At 34.4% G+C, this 15,016-nt stretch overlaps 3 protein-coding genes across 7 annotated transcripts; 1 reads left to right on the top strand and 2 right to left on the bottom strand.

The window, feature by feature from the left end:
* Positions 1-319: 319 nt before the first annotated feature.
* Positions 320-1,121, top strand: LOC105761091 (wall-associated receptor kinase-like 20). The gene has a single exon (XM_012578775.2). The coding sequence runs from the start codon at positions 352-354 to the stop codon at positions 961-963; it is 612 nt and encodes a 203-aa protein (XP_012434229.1). The 5' UTR covers positions 320-351; the 3' UTR covers positions 964-1,121.
* A 784-nt stretch (positions 1,122-1,905) lies between these two features.
* LOC105761090 (probable protein phosphatase 2C 5) lies at positions 1,906-5,576 on the bottom strand. The gene is made up of 8 exons (XM_052623851.1): positions 5,329-5,576; positions 4,345-4,652; positions 3,914-4,085; positions 3,605-3,822; positions 3,380-3,487; positions 3,167-3,292; positions 2,851-3,083; positions 1,906-2,437 (listed from the first exon to the last, which is right to left on the bottom strand). The coding sequence occupies exons 2-8, from the start codon at positions 4,528-4,530 to the stop codon at positions 2,218-2,220; spliced, it is 1,263 nt and encodes a 420-aa protein (XP_052479811.1). The 5' UTR covers positions 4,531-4,652; positions 5,329-5,576; the 3' UTR covers positions 1,906-2,217.
* Positions 5,577-7,211: 1,635 nt separating this feature from the next.
* On the bottom strand, positions 7,212-13,812 carry LOC105761089 (kinesin-like protein KIN-14F). Of its 5 annotated transcripts, XM_012578770.2 has the most exons (21): positions 13,328-13,812; positions 12,743-12,909; positions 12,501-12,641; positions 12,173-12,418; positions 12,018-12,089; positions 11,651-11,719; positions 11,356-11,433; positions 11,200-11,277; positions 11,047-11,121; positions 10,780-10,953; positions 10,604-10,685; positions 10,422-10,517; positions 10,146-10,322; positions 9,935-10,041; positions 9,627-9,805; positions 9,372-9,533; positions 9,018-9,271; positions 8,761-8,924; positions 8,427-8,612; positions 7,806-8,284; positions 7,212-7,699 (listed from the first exon to the last, which is right to left on the bottom strand). In XM_012578770.2, the coding sequence occupies exons 1-21, from the start codon at positions 13,446-13,448 to the stop codon at positions 7,594-7,596; spliced, it is 3,213 nt and encodes a 1,070-aa protein (XP_012434224.1). In that variant the 5' UTR covers positions 13,449-13,812; the 3' UTR covers positions 7,212-7,593. The 5 variants fall into 5 exon arrangements, with proteins under 5 accessions (XP_012434224.1, XP_052479808.1, XP_052479809.1 ...); XM_052623848.1 differs by lacking the exon at positions 11,047-11,121; XM_052623849.1 differs by lacking the exon at positions 11,200-11,277.
* Positions 13,813-15,016: the final 1,204 nt, after the last annotated feature.

The following is a 15,016-nucleotide window of genomic DNA, read 5'->3' as shown; positions in this document are numbered from 1 at the left end:
TGCAGAGACACCAATCTTCAAATGTACATTAAAATCCATTCATGTTATTCGACCTTTAGCACATATTTAGCAAATCATCTTCAAAGTTCATGCAGGTCACACTTAGCTTTATATATTTTATATATTCAATCCCTCTATAATACTCTTCTAAATACAGCAGATACATGTACACGTTTCGAGCTCATGTTGGATCATAATGCACTCAAAAATGGATGCACTTTTTATTTATTTATTTTTAAGTTCAGCTTTGGGTGCCACTTTTTGTATATAAATAAGCATCCAGTTCTCAGGCTTTTCATTGCTCAATTATATTCCTTGTTTCTAAGTTTGTCAAACCCTGAACTGATAACAATGGTGCATGTCATAGTTGTTTTGTTTATTTTAGTAACCCAAGTGTCAGCTCACCGTCCTTGTCCCAAATGTGGGAAGATAAAAGTTCCATATCCACTTAGCACTGATGAAAACTGTGGAGATCCCAGGTATAGAATCTACTGCAACAATGGTGCCTTGGAGTTCATGTCAGCTCCAGGGTTTTACTATAAGATTCTCAGCATTAGCCCTAAGGCTAATAAGCTTATTATAAAGCCACCTTTGATCCAGGAAAACACTTGTTACTCATCTGATCTCGATCAAGGAGGGTTGATGCTGGATGAGAACTTGCCTTTCAACATATCCACTCGTAACACTGTCATGTTATTCAACTGCTCCGATAACATTCTATTATCCCCATTGAATTGTTCTTCCAGCAGTTTCTGTAGGGAGTTTGAGGAAGTGGGGGAAGGGTGTGGGTGCAAAGGAACACTTTGCTGCCATTTCTTGAAAGATTCATCGATGACATCGCATAGGATCAGGACCAGGCTGGGAGGCTGCACTGCTTATACTTGTGTGGTTGATAAACAGCCTGGTGAACCCCTTGAATCTTGGAACTTTGGCATTGAGCTGCAATGGTTGCCTCCTTTCTGATTAGCTTCTTTGACAAAGCTATACTATTCCTGGTTCTTGGAATAGAGTGATCTTTGGTTTTTATGTCTTGTGTATCTGTTGGAGTATGATGGTTATGTTGTGGCTTTGGTTGCTTAGTTTCATTGTCATGTCAATTAATAAAGTTTCATGTTAGATTACTTTCCATTGTTCAGTGAAAACAATTTAGCTGAAGTTGCCTGTTCTTTGTGACCCAATGAGATCATTTGAGATGATTTTCCCTTGCTTTATACTTTCTTTTTGACTCACCTTTTTAGCTTTTATGGTAAGGGCTATTAAAACTGTGATTAGCCTTTCTTTATAATATCCCCTAGTTACATGGCACTTAAACCTTGTCAATTTTTGGGTTAAAAGTTCCTCAAGCGATCAACAAAGGAAAATCACACCATGAGTGCTAATATATTTACTAAAAAAATCTCTAATTAGTTGAATTTCAATTTGGGGATGGAGTGAGATGATTCCCTTGAAATTTTCATCATAATTCAAGTTTAGGTAAAATTCACCCGCCTTTAACGCTCTATTAATTTTATAATAATCTACAACTATTTTTTACTTTTAAAAACCAATAACTTGTAACTACTTTAATTTTTTTAAAATATATTTTGATGTCAAATTCTTAAATTTATAAGATTTTATAACATATTTAATTTATTTTTAAAAAATAAATAAACATTTTTATAAAATTTTGGATGAGCCGAAGGAAGATGTCAAAGTTGAGTGATAAAGTATTAAATAAAGTTCAAGGCAGACAAATTCTATACAAGTAAAAATCAAGTCTGAGTCTGAGCAGGAGAAGGCAAAAAATTGCAGTGCAATGTGGTAATATGTAACAGCAGAGAGTGCAGTTCACAAGCATCAATCAAGTTTAATGATTGGCTGAATCACAATAACGTTAGGAAATTGAGAAGATGCTGATGTCCTTACTGATGCAGAAAGGAAAGCTGAAATGCATATATTACTTGCAATCTTCACTTCTAATTACAAATTCAAGCTGTTAGCAATCAAACTATGATACCAAATATCTATCACATACCATTCTTTGTTCCAAGTTGGTCAGTAAAACAGCCGAGCACAAACATAAACTCGAAAACAATAACCGCAAAAACACCTAACTCGTTATCTCTACCTTGATTCTTACACGCATCTATGGCACTCATCAGGTAATGGGAAACAAAGCATATTCGCACTGCCACGGAAAAAAACAATTGCATATTTACTTTGTTACATAAAATGATATTATGCGAGCACTGTGGGTCTGCTTGACCTTTTTCCTTCCATGGCGTCTTTCTTTTTCCGACAGTTGGTGCAGAGGAAAGGTCCTTCCCATGGCTTTGAAGCAGGTGAGAAAAATGGCCCGGAGTTCACTGTTAAACCCTCAGCTGGAGGTTGATCGACTTGACAGACCGCGCATTTGAAGAGTCCTGAGTTTTTATTCATGGGAAAATCCTTACCCAACCTGCAAAGTTTTATTACAAAAATCAGTGGGACTAGAGACTCATATATTTCATTTTGTTGGTCAACTAACAACCTCATAATTGTTGCCACATGATATGAAATCTATTCAAACAACTAAAGTGCCATCTTGCAAAGAATCACTGCTTCTTTTGCCTAATAAACAGGCATTTAGGTGCAAATTTGATATGAAATTATGGAAAGAAAAGATTAATTGGTTGCGAGTAACATGTCAAACATGAAATCTACTTATGGATACACGCTACTAGCACATTTATAAAAAAATATTGGGGAAATTGATTAGTAACTTCAGCCAGTTTATTCGAAGACAACCCATATTCTTTCCCTACATGCATGTTATAAAGCAAAAGACAATAAAAATAAATAAATTAGAAGGAAAAGTTCCGATGAATGAACCTTTCAGCGAGCATGGCAGAACCCTCCTCAAATAGCTCTTCAACAACTCCAACAGCAGAGAGTTTATTCGTAGTTTTATTTGTAGAAGTTTGAGATCGCTTCCCAAAAAGAAAAGAACTAAGCGCATTCTGCTTCTTCATAGGTGTTGAAGGTAGGACAGGCTGGTCAGAAGGAATAATATCAACAACCAGGCACGTTGTATCATCCTTCAGGCCCCTTGACCTCAAAGCTTCCTAAAAGAGTGTAAAAAACAGGAATTAATATCAAGGTAAATTGAGTGGATACTATAATGAGAAGGCACCAATCCGGATATCACCTTAACAACCAGCTTTGCTGCAAGCTCTGCTGGTAACCCCCGACAAGAATTAGCAGCCATGTCTGAAGACAAAGCATCCCAAATACCATCTGAAGCAATAATAAGTCGCCCTCCAGAATTTGACAACTAAGACAAAATAGAAAAGAAGTTTTAGGATTTCAATGGTCAGAAGAAAATTAATAAATCATCTGCTATAAGACACAAAGATGTAACCTTCACTTGCTTAACGTGCGGTATGGGGACAATAAACTCTCCAACATCTGTGTCACCAATTGACCTAGAGAGGCATAATCCACCAGGCCAGCAACGGAGGGGACCAACCTACAGATATTCAATCCATAAAGATAAGGAGTTATAAACATCCATAACTTTCACAACCAATCCATCCTCCCACCCAAAAAAGGATGAAAACTCCTTTTGTTGTAAGAGTAAAAATACCTCATTGCCCCCAAAAACATTAAGTCTTCCAACTTCACCACCACTAGCAGTGACACGCTCCCTTTCTTCTGCATTCTCTTCTAGCCTGTGATCTACAGTCAGGAGAGAAACTACACCCCCTTGGGTGTCCAATATACATCGAGAATCACCAACGGAAGCAACAGTGACAGTCCATCCATCAATCACAACAAACGTAACAGTTGTCCCAGAAGTTTCCCCTGTCATCAATACAAATGACTACAAAGATAAGCATGCAACAGAATTTGACTGAGAGAAAACAAGTGTGATGAAATAGAAATGAATACATGCCTTTCTGCTGAAACTCAATGTCTGTTTTCACAAAACCTGCAACCAGAGCCCGAGGAAGGGCTTGAAGCCACTCCTCCCTATTGATGCCCTGTGGAATTGCACTCAAGACATTGCCCAATAAGTTCTCCTTTGCAAAAATGGCAGCTGATATACCATTATGCCCATCAAAAATCTGTGAATAAAACCAATATTAGGAATCTCAACAAGCACCAAAAGTAACGTCACATTTTTACATGCTCAACTTGAAGACAAACCATAAGACTTCAGTACTAATCTCTATCCATACAAATTAAACAACATAAATTGCCGTACTAAGCTCCGTTCCAACTCAATTTAGCCCTTTTTTTTATTTGTCACTTCATAACCAAACAAGAGGAATCCATCATGTGTGAGAGAGAGAAGGAAAGGGGTTCGCAGGAGGAAGAAATTACCGCAAATACCGAAAAAGATGTTTCCGGATTCCCAGGAACCCTCTCACAATCAGGTTTAATCAGAAAATAATCTTCTCCTTTTTTGGCCAAAGCAGCCTGTCCAAACTTCACAAAAGGCTTCTCAACTTTTACATTCCTCAATTCACGACCAAGTAAGGTCGCAAGTGGAACAAGAGGTGGTTTCATCCTTTATACTTCAGCCTGGCTCAAATTGGTTAAGGTATCAACATTCCCCAAACTCCACTGCTGCAGCCTCAGCAATCCAAATGAAACAATTTAGCATTACCACATTCAAAGGTCACAAAAACCTGCAAGGCAGATACATAAATTCTTAAAATAACAGTTTAGTTTGACATGGTATATTCCAAATCCTTAACCTTTAGATCACATTTTTACCACACAATCAGCTAAAAGAAACTAAATATGAATCAAACAATTCTAGAGCTTCCCAAACTATTTCAACATTATAGAGATGACACAACAAAGCCAAAGGGATCAAACATAAATACATATATACACAAAATAATCTCAAGCTTTAACAAAAATTAAAGCTTCCATGCAAAAACCACAGTCTAACAAGACCAATTAACAAAAATCCCCTTATACATTTCACCACTTCAATTCATAACATGGAAAAGAGAAAAAAGAATCCCAGAAACTGATCTGAAAATTTTCCACATATAACCTTAATTTAGTTAAATTTACATCAATACCCACAAGCAATGAAGCTGATCAAGAAATAATGAATCAAACAAAGACAATGTACAAATTTAATATTCAAAGCTAAATTATTTATCCATTAAAAAGTTAACCCCAAAAACTGTCATTTTTAACCCATCATTTCATCAGAAAAGAAACAACCCATTTTCAACCGTTGGCTTACAAACACAAAGTTCAGTTCAAGATCCACAAAGGAAGAAATTAAGCTGAAAATTGAACACTCGAAACTCCAAGAAAGTGAAAATTGAAGGGGGGGGAACTCACAATTGAAGACGAAGAGGGAGAAAACCTCAGATCGAGCAGATATAACTATACATTGGGTATTTCTTCATTTCTGTGCATGTACAAAAGAACATTGTCCTTCCAGTGCTTTTCTCGGTTCCGAAAATCAAAGCCCTAAAACAGTGATTTGATTGGAAGAGAAATCTAGAGCAAGAGAAACGCGGGTTTCAATTCAGGTGCTCAATTTTGGACCAAAAAATCTTTTAATGACACTTATGTCCTAAACCTTACTTAATATTTTTTTGATTGTTATTTAAATAGGAATACCTATGAAATGACAAAACAGCCATTGGTAATAGAATATTTAAAATGCTTTTTAAGAAAATAAAATTTAAACATTGCCCCCCTTTTTTTCTTAATTAGTAAGAATTGTTTAGTGTGATACCATAAATACTTTTTTTTCTAATACCAAATAAAAAAAATTGATTATGCGTTTCAGCGCATTCAAACTCACATCTTTCTATACTGACAATAATATTCATGTCAATCAAATTAAGGGCCAGTTCTTCATTGTTTTTGAAAAGTGCCGTGAAAAAGTGTTTTTAAGAAGTGCTTTTGAAAAGTTTGGTTTAAAATTTGAGTGTTTAGCATTGCTGTCAAAAAGTGCTTTTGAGAAATAAAATGTCCATTTTAGACATGTTATTATCAAGTAATAAATATGCATTTAAATAATATTTAAATTAGTTAATATTATTATATTTTAGTAATAATATAAAAAATTATTATAACTTGTTGTTAATATTTTAATATATGAAATATAAATTTTAAATATTTTTAAGCAATAAATATTAATTATTTATAAAATTTAATTAGAATATATAAACTATATTTTAAATATTTAAATATAACCATTAAATATTTGTAATTAGTATTTTAAAAATATTTTTATTTTAATTAATGATTTTAACACAATTGTAATTAAGCACCAAGAAAAAAAGAAAAATACTATGTTATTGGAGGGTTAAAAAAGTAATTAAGCACCAAAAATGCTTTTTAACTTCTCCTTTTCAATTCATTTTCAGAGGTGCTTTTCAAAAGCATTTCTGAAAAGTTAAAAATTTTAGCCAAAAGTAGCTTGTTCTTCACAGCTTTTTTTTCAAAAGTGCTTTTGGAGTCAAAAGTATTTTTTTTAAGCAATGAAAAACTAACCCTAAGACTTAATCGACGTGATTATGATATATTTAACTATTTATGATAACTACCGATTCATCTTACCCTTTTTTTTACAACTAATAATTATAATGTAAAAAAGGTAAGATAGTAGGTATAATAAAAGGAGAAAGTGGTATTTGACTTTTGATTTTATTTTATTTTTCATATCTTCTTACAAGGAATAATCTATCTGGCTATATGATGAAAGAAAATTACCTGTCAAAATTTCAGGGTCTAAAAGGAATTTTAGGTTTGACTTATGTGCTCATTCATCCACAAAAGAAATTGTTTTTCGTAGAAGGAAAATTGAAAAAGAAAATCAATAGAAATTTGCTGTTTTTTGGCTGGCAGAAACAATGGTGGGGGTAAATTTTCAGGTCATAGGAAAAAGAATATCAAGGAGTTTGCTGGTGTGGCCATGTGTTTATGGGACCTACTTAGGTTTAGCCACTCATTTGAAAGGTAATGTTGACATGCATGGATGATTATTGTGCTTCAATTGTGGCTAAAATCACTCCCCTATGTTCATCAATTAAATGATAAGAGTTTTATACGATTTTTGAAAGATAATAAAGTTTGAATCTTTATCTAACGAGTTAAATAGGGTATCTGACAAAAGTTCTATACACCATTTTAAATAGTTATTTTTTGAATAATAGATTTCGAGAGATGAAAATATGAATGTTAATGTATTCATAAAAGAAGTAGAAACATTAATACTTAAAAATCTTCATATGGCAAAAAGTAAACCAAAGATGCCAAAGTACTCCATATAATACAATTTCCTCCTTCAAGTCCTTAATGCTACAAGAAGAACAATAGAGGGAGAAAGGGAGAAAAATAAAAGAAAAAAAAAAACAAAAGAATTTCCGAATCACATCAAGAAGGTAGATGATCATCATAGGGATTATGATTACCTGCACTAAACACAAGGCAACCCAAAATTGTTGCCACTTTTTATATATGTCGGTATCTCCTTTTCAGTGCAACTAAGTGATAGTACAAGTAAGAAGGGCAAGAAAAGGGATACAAATTTCACAAAGAAAGAAAAAGAAATGAAATGAGGAAGCCAGTTCTCTTAACATTGTAGTTTAATCACTTTGAATATCCAGTTTTCCGCTTTGGCTTGTTCGTATTTGGATTGGCTCCATTAGACGGTTTCCGGGTTGATGGTGAAGGAATTAGTGATGGAATTGCACTCCTGGTTGCATACAAAGAAAAAATGAAAAAAGTGAAGGACTCAGGTAGTAAAGAATGAAAAATGAATGTGTATATGTGAACATTGATGAGTGGTAAAGGCAGCTTACTTGAAATCTGTGCTCTTAGGCTTTGCTACATGATTGTATTGCTGTTTCTTTGGTTTAGATGCCAACCCATTTGGACTATTATTGTTGGTGACTTTCGGAATGCTGGATTGCCAAACTGAGTCGATCTCCGAACACTCATCAAGATCAGAAGAATCATCGGTAGAGCCAATTTCGAGCCGAATTCGTTGCTGATCATGGTCTTGGTTGCCCTTAGTGTTTTTGTTTGCGGTGAGTTTATTCAAGTTTTGTTCCGGGTATACCTTGGTTGGATTCCATCGAGCATTGCCTGCCGCTGGAATTGGATCCTTCTTGTCATTCTTGTTCACCATGAGTGTTTCATTCCACCTGCCAGAAGCTGAATCTTTATTATCCTCCTTAGCACTTGAAGCTGGCTTTCCAAGAGGTGGCCAAAGTGATGGATTTGCCAACATCTCTTGGATTTCCAAACTATCTCTCCTAGATGTGGTTGAAGACTCATTCTGAATCATCAGGCGAAGTAGATCCAAGTTAGGCAAATCTTTTCATTGGTGTATACATATATTAATCAATAAAATCAGTTTTAAGTTCTTCACAGTTGAGGTAGGTGATCATTTCCTACGAACTTTGGCAGTTAAAGCATACCTCTGCATTAGTGACACTGCTAGAGTGGTCACTGGAACTTTGCGATTTTGGAAGAGAAGGGGATGTTCCAAGACTTGGTATGATTATTTCTGGGCTACTGGATATGGATATGGTTTGGCTACGTTGCAGTTGCTCAGGCTCTCCTTCCTTTTTCGCTGTGGTTAAGGCAGCTTTTAGACTAGATATCTGCAAACAGTTGAAAAGAGAAAAATAAGGAAAACTATGGTTATGCAAAACAAATGAGTAACTATGAACACAGGTTTGACAACAGCAGGCAGCCCCAACAGTTTCAAGTTAAAAATGTAGGCTCAAATGAAAGAAAAAAAAAAAAAACCTGTCCTTTAAGCTCTTTCACTTCTCCACTATCTTTGTTTACTTTAGCAGCACCGAGCTCAACTGTGGCTACCCTTTCTGCAAATTTAAGCGTGCTAATTGTTTCTCCAGAAGCTTCGTACTCGGGAGCAATGTGAACAAACATAAGTGTTTTGGCTTGTCCTCCTGACAGATTGGGCAATAACATGATCAGCAAAGAATACTGCATTGGATAACGAAAAGAAACAGTACTTATGTAGGAGTTCACCATAATCTTACCAAGTGAATCTTGGAGCAACTGAGTGAGTTTACTGTTTCTATAGGGAACATGTGAACCTTTTGAAGCAAGAGCCGCAATCACATCACCTAAAGCAGAAAGGGATTTGTTGATGTACTGTGCCTCTTTTAACCGATCTCCCATCACCTCAGATTTATCCACCCTTTCACTTCCTGCCAGGTCAACCAGATGCATACAGCCATGAATAATGTTTCCTGATGTGAGGTCTTTTCCTTGAACGTGAACTGTCAAGCAGCTGCATTGAAGGACACCACATTATAAACTTAGCATGTTCTAGAACAAAACTAGAAATGATTTCAGTCTGGTGAAACTAAAACCAGCACATTTAAATGGACCTGTGAGATCGACTACTCCTGTCATTCATGGCTGTAGAGAAAACTGTACGATTTTTTTGCCCAAGGTTCATCAAGTTTATGACATCAGATGTTGATGATACACGCACAAGGTGAGCTTCAGGTACATTAATCCCATTTTGAGAGCTGTTACGGATTTCTAGTGTATGTAGGAGTTAAAGAACACTAAAGGGTGTGTGAGGCAGAATAAACAAGATATTACATTCTAGATAAACATATGGCTGATATAAAGGATATCTTTTATTTAGACCATCAGATGCGAGGAGATCCCTAACTTGCTCATTGTAAATTTCAAGCATTTGCACCGAAATTTCGTAGGAAATAGTTTCTTTCCTCTGGTTTGAGAGTTCAAATAGATCACCCAATGCCCTGTAGTTTACACCTAAGCCTTCCTCTGTGAGCTCTGTAGGCCCAGACTGGATTCACAAATGAGATGAATTAGAGTTACTTATTTGACTGACTACAGTGCATTAGTGAAGAACAAGCTTTTGTTAATCAACTTATTAGCAAATATCACTGCAGTGACAAAATGCAGCATTTCTTACCATAGTATAAGTTTTCCCTGATCCCGTTTGACCATAAGCAAATATACAAACATTATAACCATCTAGAACAGATCGAATCAAAGGTTGGGTATCAGAGAAAACCTCCGCTGCACGGAATGAGAATTCATGCTCAGGAAAGACTGACAAACTAAAAAGAAAATAACATGTATAGAAACATAGATGGAACAAGTTTTCTTTCAGAATTGCTAACCTTGGGTTACAGAAGGACTGAATATCTTGTTAAAAGTAAATGATTTTCGTCCCTCTTTGCCGGTTTTTGTAGGGGTGAGAACTGTGATAGTTGTGTCATCTATGTGCTCTACACAACTCAAATTGTTCGATTGCCCACTCAAAGATGGCCTTACTCGGCAGTATACTCTTATAGACCCTAAAACATAGTTATCAACGAACACAATTGAGATTTTGATTTGAATGTGATACATGATATATTCACTAAGCCAAACTTTTGAGCTGTTAAGACTACTACCTTTCAGGTCCTGCACTTGATTGTATAACTTGCGGTTTTCTTCAAGAACTCTTTGATATCCCATAGCCGCATAAGCTATACTGTGCAAGTGTTTACCTATTAAGAGAAGCTACGATGAGAAATACTGCATCTTCAATTTAAGAACAAAATAAAAGGAATCATGGATTTATTCAAGTTTGTACCTAGATTGTTAAACTCTTCGCGGTAAGTCACCTGCAAAAGTTCCATACCTACTTTTGTCGCATGAAGACTATGCTTCAATTCCTACAGGCACAAAGACATGCACTACTTCTTATCTACATCCCTATGGTAGTTAATACGAAATTTATAACTAGAACCAGTGATAGCTGCAAATTACCAGAAGATGTTGTCGTTGTTGTTCAACCAATGTCTTCTGTTTCAAAAGATGTCTTGTTGCTTCCTCATCAGTATTGCACTCCTCATTCGGAAGTTCCTTTTTCTCTGACTCGATTGATGATTCATCATCAATTGTTTCCTCCGCTGGTGCCTCTACTTCTACGTCTACCTCAACCTTCATCGTTTTATTATTTAGAGGATTTGAAAGTATTTAATAGATAATTACATGAAGCAATAACTGAAAACTACTTGGAAATATTTGACCTACGTTACCACATGAAGCAGTTCGAGAAAGAGAATTATCAGGGACCGATTCTTCCGTATCCTTTGGACTACTTTTAATCTGTCAGATAACCTAAACTAAGTTTACCTTTTCTTTTAAAGCAGAAAGCTGAAAGCTACTTGGAAATATTTGACCTACCTTGTCATCACATGAAGCAGTTCGAGAAAGAGAATTATCAGGGACCGATTCTTCCGTATCCTTTGGACTACTTTTAATCTGTCAGATAACCCAAACTAAGTTTACCTTTTCTTTTAAAGCAGAAAGCTGAAAGCTACTTGGAAATATTTGACCTACCTTGTCATCACATGAAGCAGTTCGAGAAAGAGAATTACCAGGGACCGATTCTTCCGTATCCTTTGGACTACTTTTAATCTGTCAGATAACCCAAACTAAGCTTACCTTTTCTTTTAAAGCAGAAAGCTACTAAGAGAATTAAGGACCCAAGTATATGAACATTTGCTGAGATTGTAAGACAGATTACACCATAAAGCATGTTGCACACAGCCCTTAGCACTAACTATACTTACAAAAGAGAAAAAAATTCTAAGTATAAAGAATCTGACAGTTGTGAAAAATTAAAGCTGCTCACCAGTTCAGTATGGCTTGCCAAGCGACGCTCGTACTCCTCCGATACTTTCTTTATCATAGATTCCACGATCTGTGGAAGAACCAAAAGAGTTGTTTTTAAAGTTTTCCCTCATTAAACTATTGAACTGATAGATTGAAGCAACTTAACTTGGAAAGTAAAAGGTTACTGCAACACATCTTCCCTTAAAAGATTGACATTTTCTAGATTCACTACTATCCCATTCTAATACTATATAGGAAGACGATTAGCATATTTAACACCAAATAATTTCTCCAAAGACTCAGTACTTCTCGGAACCTCATATTCCATCTTAACTAAAGTAATTAACCGAGATATTTTTCTAGAGGAGGAGGAGTAAGGACCTTACCATTGGAATCTCGTCTTGCTTCTTATTTAAAAGAGCTGCACGAACTAGCAGGTGCAAAGAAGGAATGGAACCCTGAAATGTGCTTTGGTGTTTGTCATTTGAATCCTAAGAGTATGAACATGAAAAAAGAAAACAGCAAGAAAAAGGTCACTAACTGCGTAGCTGATTTCCGACTGCTCACTGTTGAAGCTATCTGCTGATTTGTCACCCAATGACATTGTCCTTGAAAAGGTATGCATGAATGGTTCGCTGTTTCTTCGCGTGAATGGTTTCGGTTTCGGGAAACATGGTGGTTTGGAATTTTCTAAATATTTCCATGTACCAATTCCACCACTTCTTTTCCATTCACTGTAAGACTTCAATGCTAGAACAGACTGCACAATCCTTGAAGAGTTCCCACCCTGCAAAAAGAAAAATGAAAATCAAGAAACATTATTGTTTAAATGGTTTCATTCTTACAAAATCTAAAACTTCAATGCTAACCTGTTCCAAATCTGAGGTTTCAAAAGTTGGAATTCCCATTTCTTCAATAGCTGCAATGAAGTTCCTCAGATTCTCTAATTGGTATGGTGATAAAGGAGCCCCATCAGGAATAATAATTGAATCACTAGGCCCTTCCAACACCTAGAATTGACATTAAAAAAAAAAAAAAGACCTTAATCAAACATTTAATCAAACAAATGGAATACTATCAGAAAAAAGTTTGGTGAAATCATCATACTTACTTTTGGTACAGATCCAGGTTTAATCTTATTTAGAACAGTGCAAAGGATCTTTCCACTTCGCAACCCAAGCCTGAATTCTTCTTCAGAAGGCTCAGCTGGCAAATCTTTACCAAGTACAACACCAACTGTTTTTCTCAGCCACCCAGCAGCATCATTTCTTTGCAAAGCTACAAAAATATAAAATGTGATGAGATTAAAGCTTTTTTTTCATTCTTTCTTGCAAAAAGAAAGCTCAGATAATCATGGAAATCTATTGCATTTCCAATTTGTTTGGAGACTATTTATAATCTTGAAGAAGTAAAATTTCTGCAAAAATAGCACCACAAACGTTCAGCATTGTCATAAAATCATGAAAACTGGTAATAAATAGATCAATTTCAAGCTCTTAGCATGATAATAATCTGGCACAAAGACTAAATATGATTAAAACCCAAGATTATATTGCAGAAAATCTTAAGATTGATCAATATAAAGAAATATGAAAAAAATGATCGTTCACTAAAATCATAAAACAAATTAAAAACAGGGCAGAACAAAAAATAATAATAATAACAGGGCAGAATAAAAAAATAAATAAATCATTACAAGCTTCGTCGGTATTTCTCGAAACCAAATTAGCAACATCTTCAATTCGATTTCCATGCTGTTGAATAACTTCTTCCAAAACTGATATTACGGAAACTTGTGAAATCAATTCCAATCCCATTCTTTTTTACTCAAAAATTACAAAATATATCACAATTTCTTTTTCAAACTCAATTCAGAATTTCAATTCATTTAAATTAATTTTCAAAACCCAAATCATAAAAATATTTTATATTCAGAATGATTTTTTCCTTCTCTTATAATGAAAAAGCTTTGTCAAAGGAAGAGGTTAAAAACAGAGAACTCATAAATTTGTTGTGTTTCTTTTCTTTTTTTTCTATGATTTTTAAAGAATAAGTGTTGATAATTGTATACAGATAATACAAGGAGAGAAAATTTGGAGGGTTTAAAAACAAATTTCCCTCATTTTCTCTCACTTTCTCTCAGTTTTGTTTTCCCCCTGTTTCCTGGCTCTGTCTCTGCCTCTCTGTTTTCTCCACGGTTTCTCTTCTAATATTAAAGAGAAAAACTATACACCAAACCTGACTCCGAACCTACCGGTTACGAGAGAGCTTCATGGTTTATATTTCTCCAAGTGAGAAAATGATGGACTAATTTTAAACCTTTCTTCTTTTTTATTTATTTTTTCTATTTTTTGCTTTTTTTTACTTTTTTATGTATTTATTTTTAGGTTATTAGAAACTAAATTGATGTTAATCTCAAATTTTGTTGTAATCCAACACCTTTCTTCTTTTAAAAAAAGTTTAATTCTATTTGTATCCCTCTACTATTTTGAAATCTAAAATTTAACCTTTCTACTTTAATATAGTATAATTTGGCCTCTCCACTTTATAATATTATCAAGAAGTCCAAATTGATAGCACCAATTGTTACCGTCGTTAAAGTGATGACGTGAATTTCTTATTATTATGATTTGATCATATAGTTAAAGCCACGTGGAAATTTAATTAATCGTGTTTAACCGATAACAAATTTACATATAAAAAGAATTCACGTCATCACTTTTGAGGACATGAGCCAATAGCATGTGAAGTTAGGGAGATTAAATCTTAATTCAATGCTTAAACCTTTTGTTAAAAGAAAATGAATGCCTAAGCTTTTCATCAAATAATCTAAATTTAATTTTTTTAATACCATAAAAAATGAGTTCTTGGTATTGTCGATAATGAAACTTGAGATCTTGAAAGTTCGGATTTGAATCCCACCTTATGTAAAAACATGTGTGAGTGATGCCTAAATTTATTCCGACTCAAATCTCGCTACGGATGGATTTTACTTAATTGTATTTGTACCCATCTCCTTTGAGATGATTTCTAAGAAATAATAATAATAATGTACTTGATCTATTTAAACCTTTTTTTTCTTTTGGAAAATAACACATAAAATATAAATATATGTGCTTAAATAACATATTGAATAATTCTCAAAGAATTTCAAATTTAATCCCTTCACTAATTTATGGTTAGATTATGTTATTAGTGGATGCACTATATATAAAGTCTAGATATAGTTTTATAATCTAATTTGGTAAATTTTAGTTTTTGCATTTTTTTATTTTTATCCTAACTGAAACTGTAGCAATTAAATTTGTTAGGTCGAATTATGCTATTAGTTTAATAAGTTGTGGATTTAATCCTATTTTCTAGTTTAATTATTTTTAGTCCATAT

The sequence above is a fragment of the Gossypium raimondii genome, chromosome 11 (genome assembly GCF_025698545.1).
Source record: "Gossypium raimondii isolate GPD5lz chromosome 11, ASM2569854v1, whole genome shotgun sequence".
NCBI classification, from domain to species: Eukaryota; Viridiplantae; Streptophyta; class Magnoliopsida; order Malvales; family Malvaceae; genus Gossypium; species Gossypium raimondii.
The sequence above is the reverse complement of the archived record's forward strand: the minus strand, read 5'-3'. Positions and strand labels throughout refer to the sequence as shown.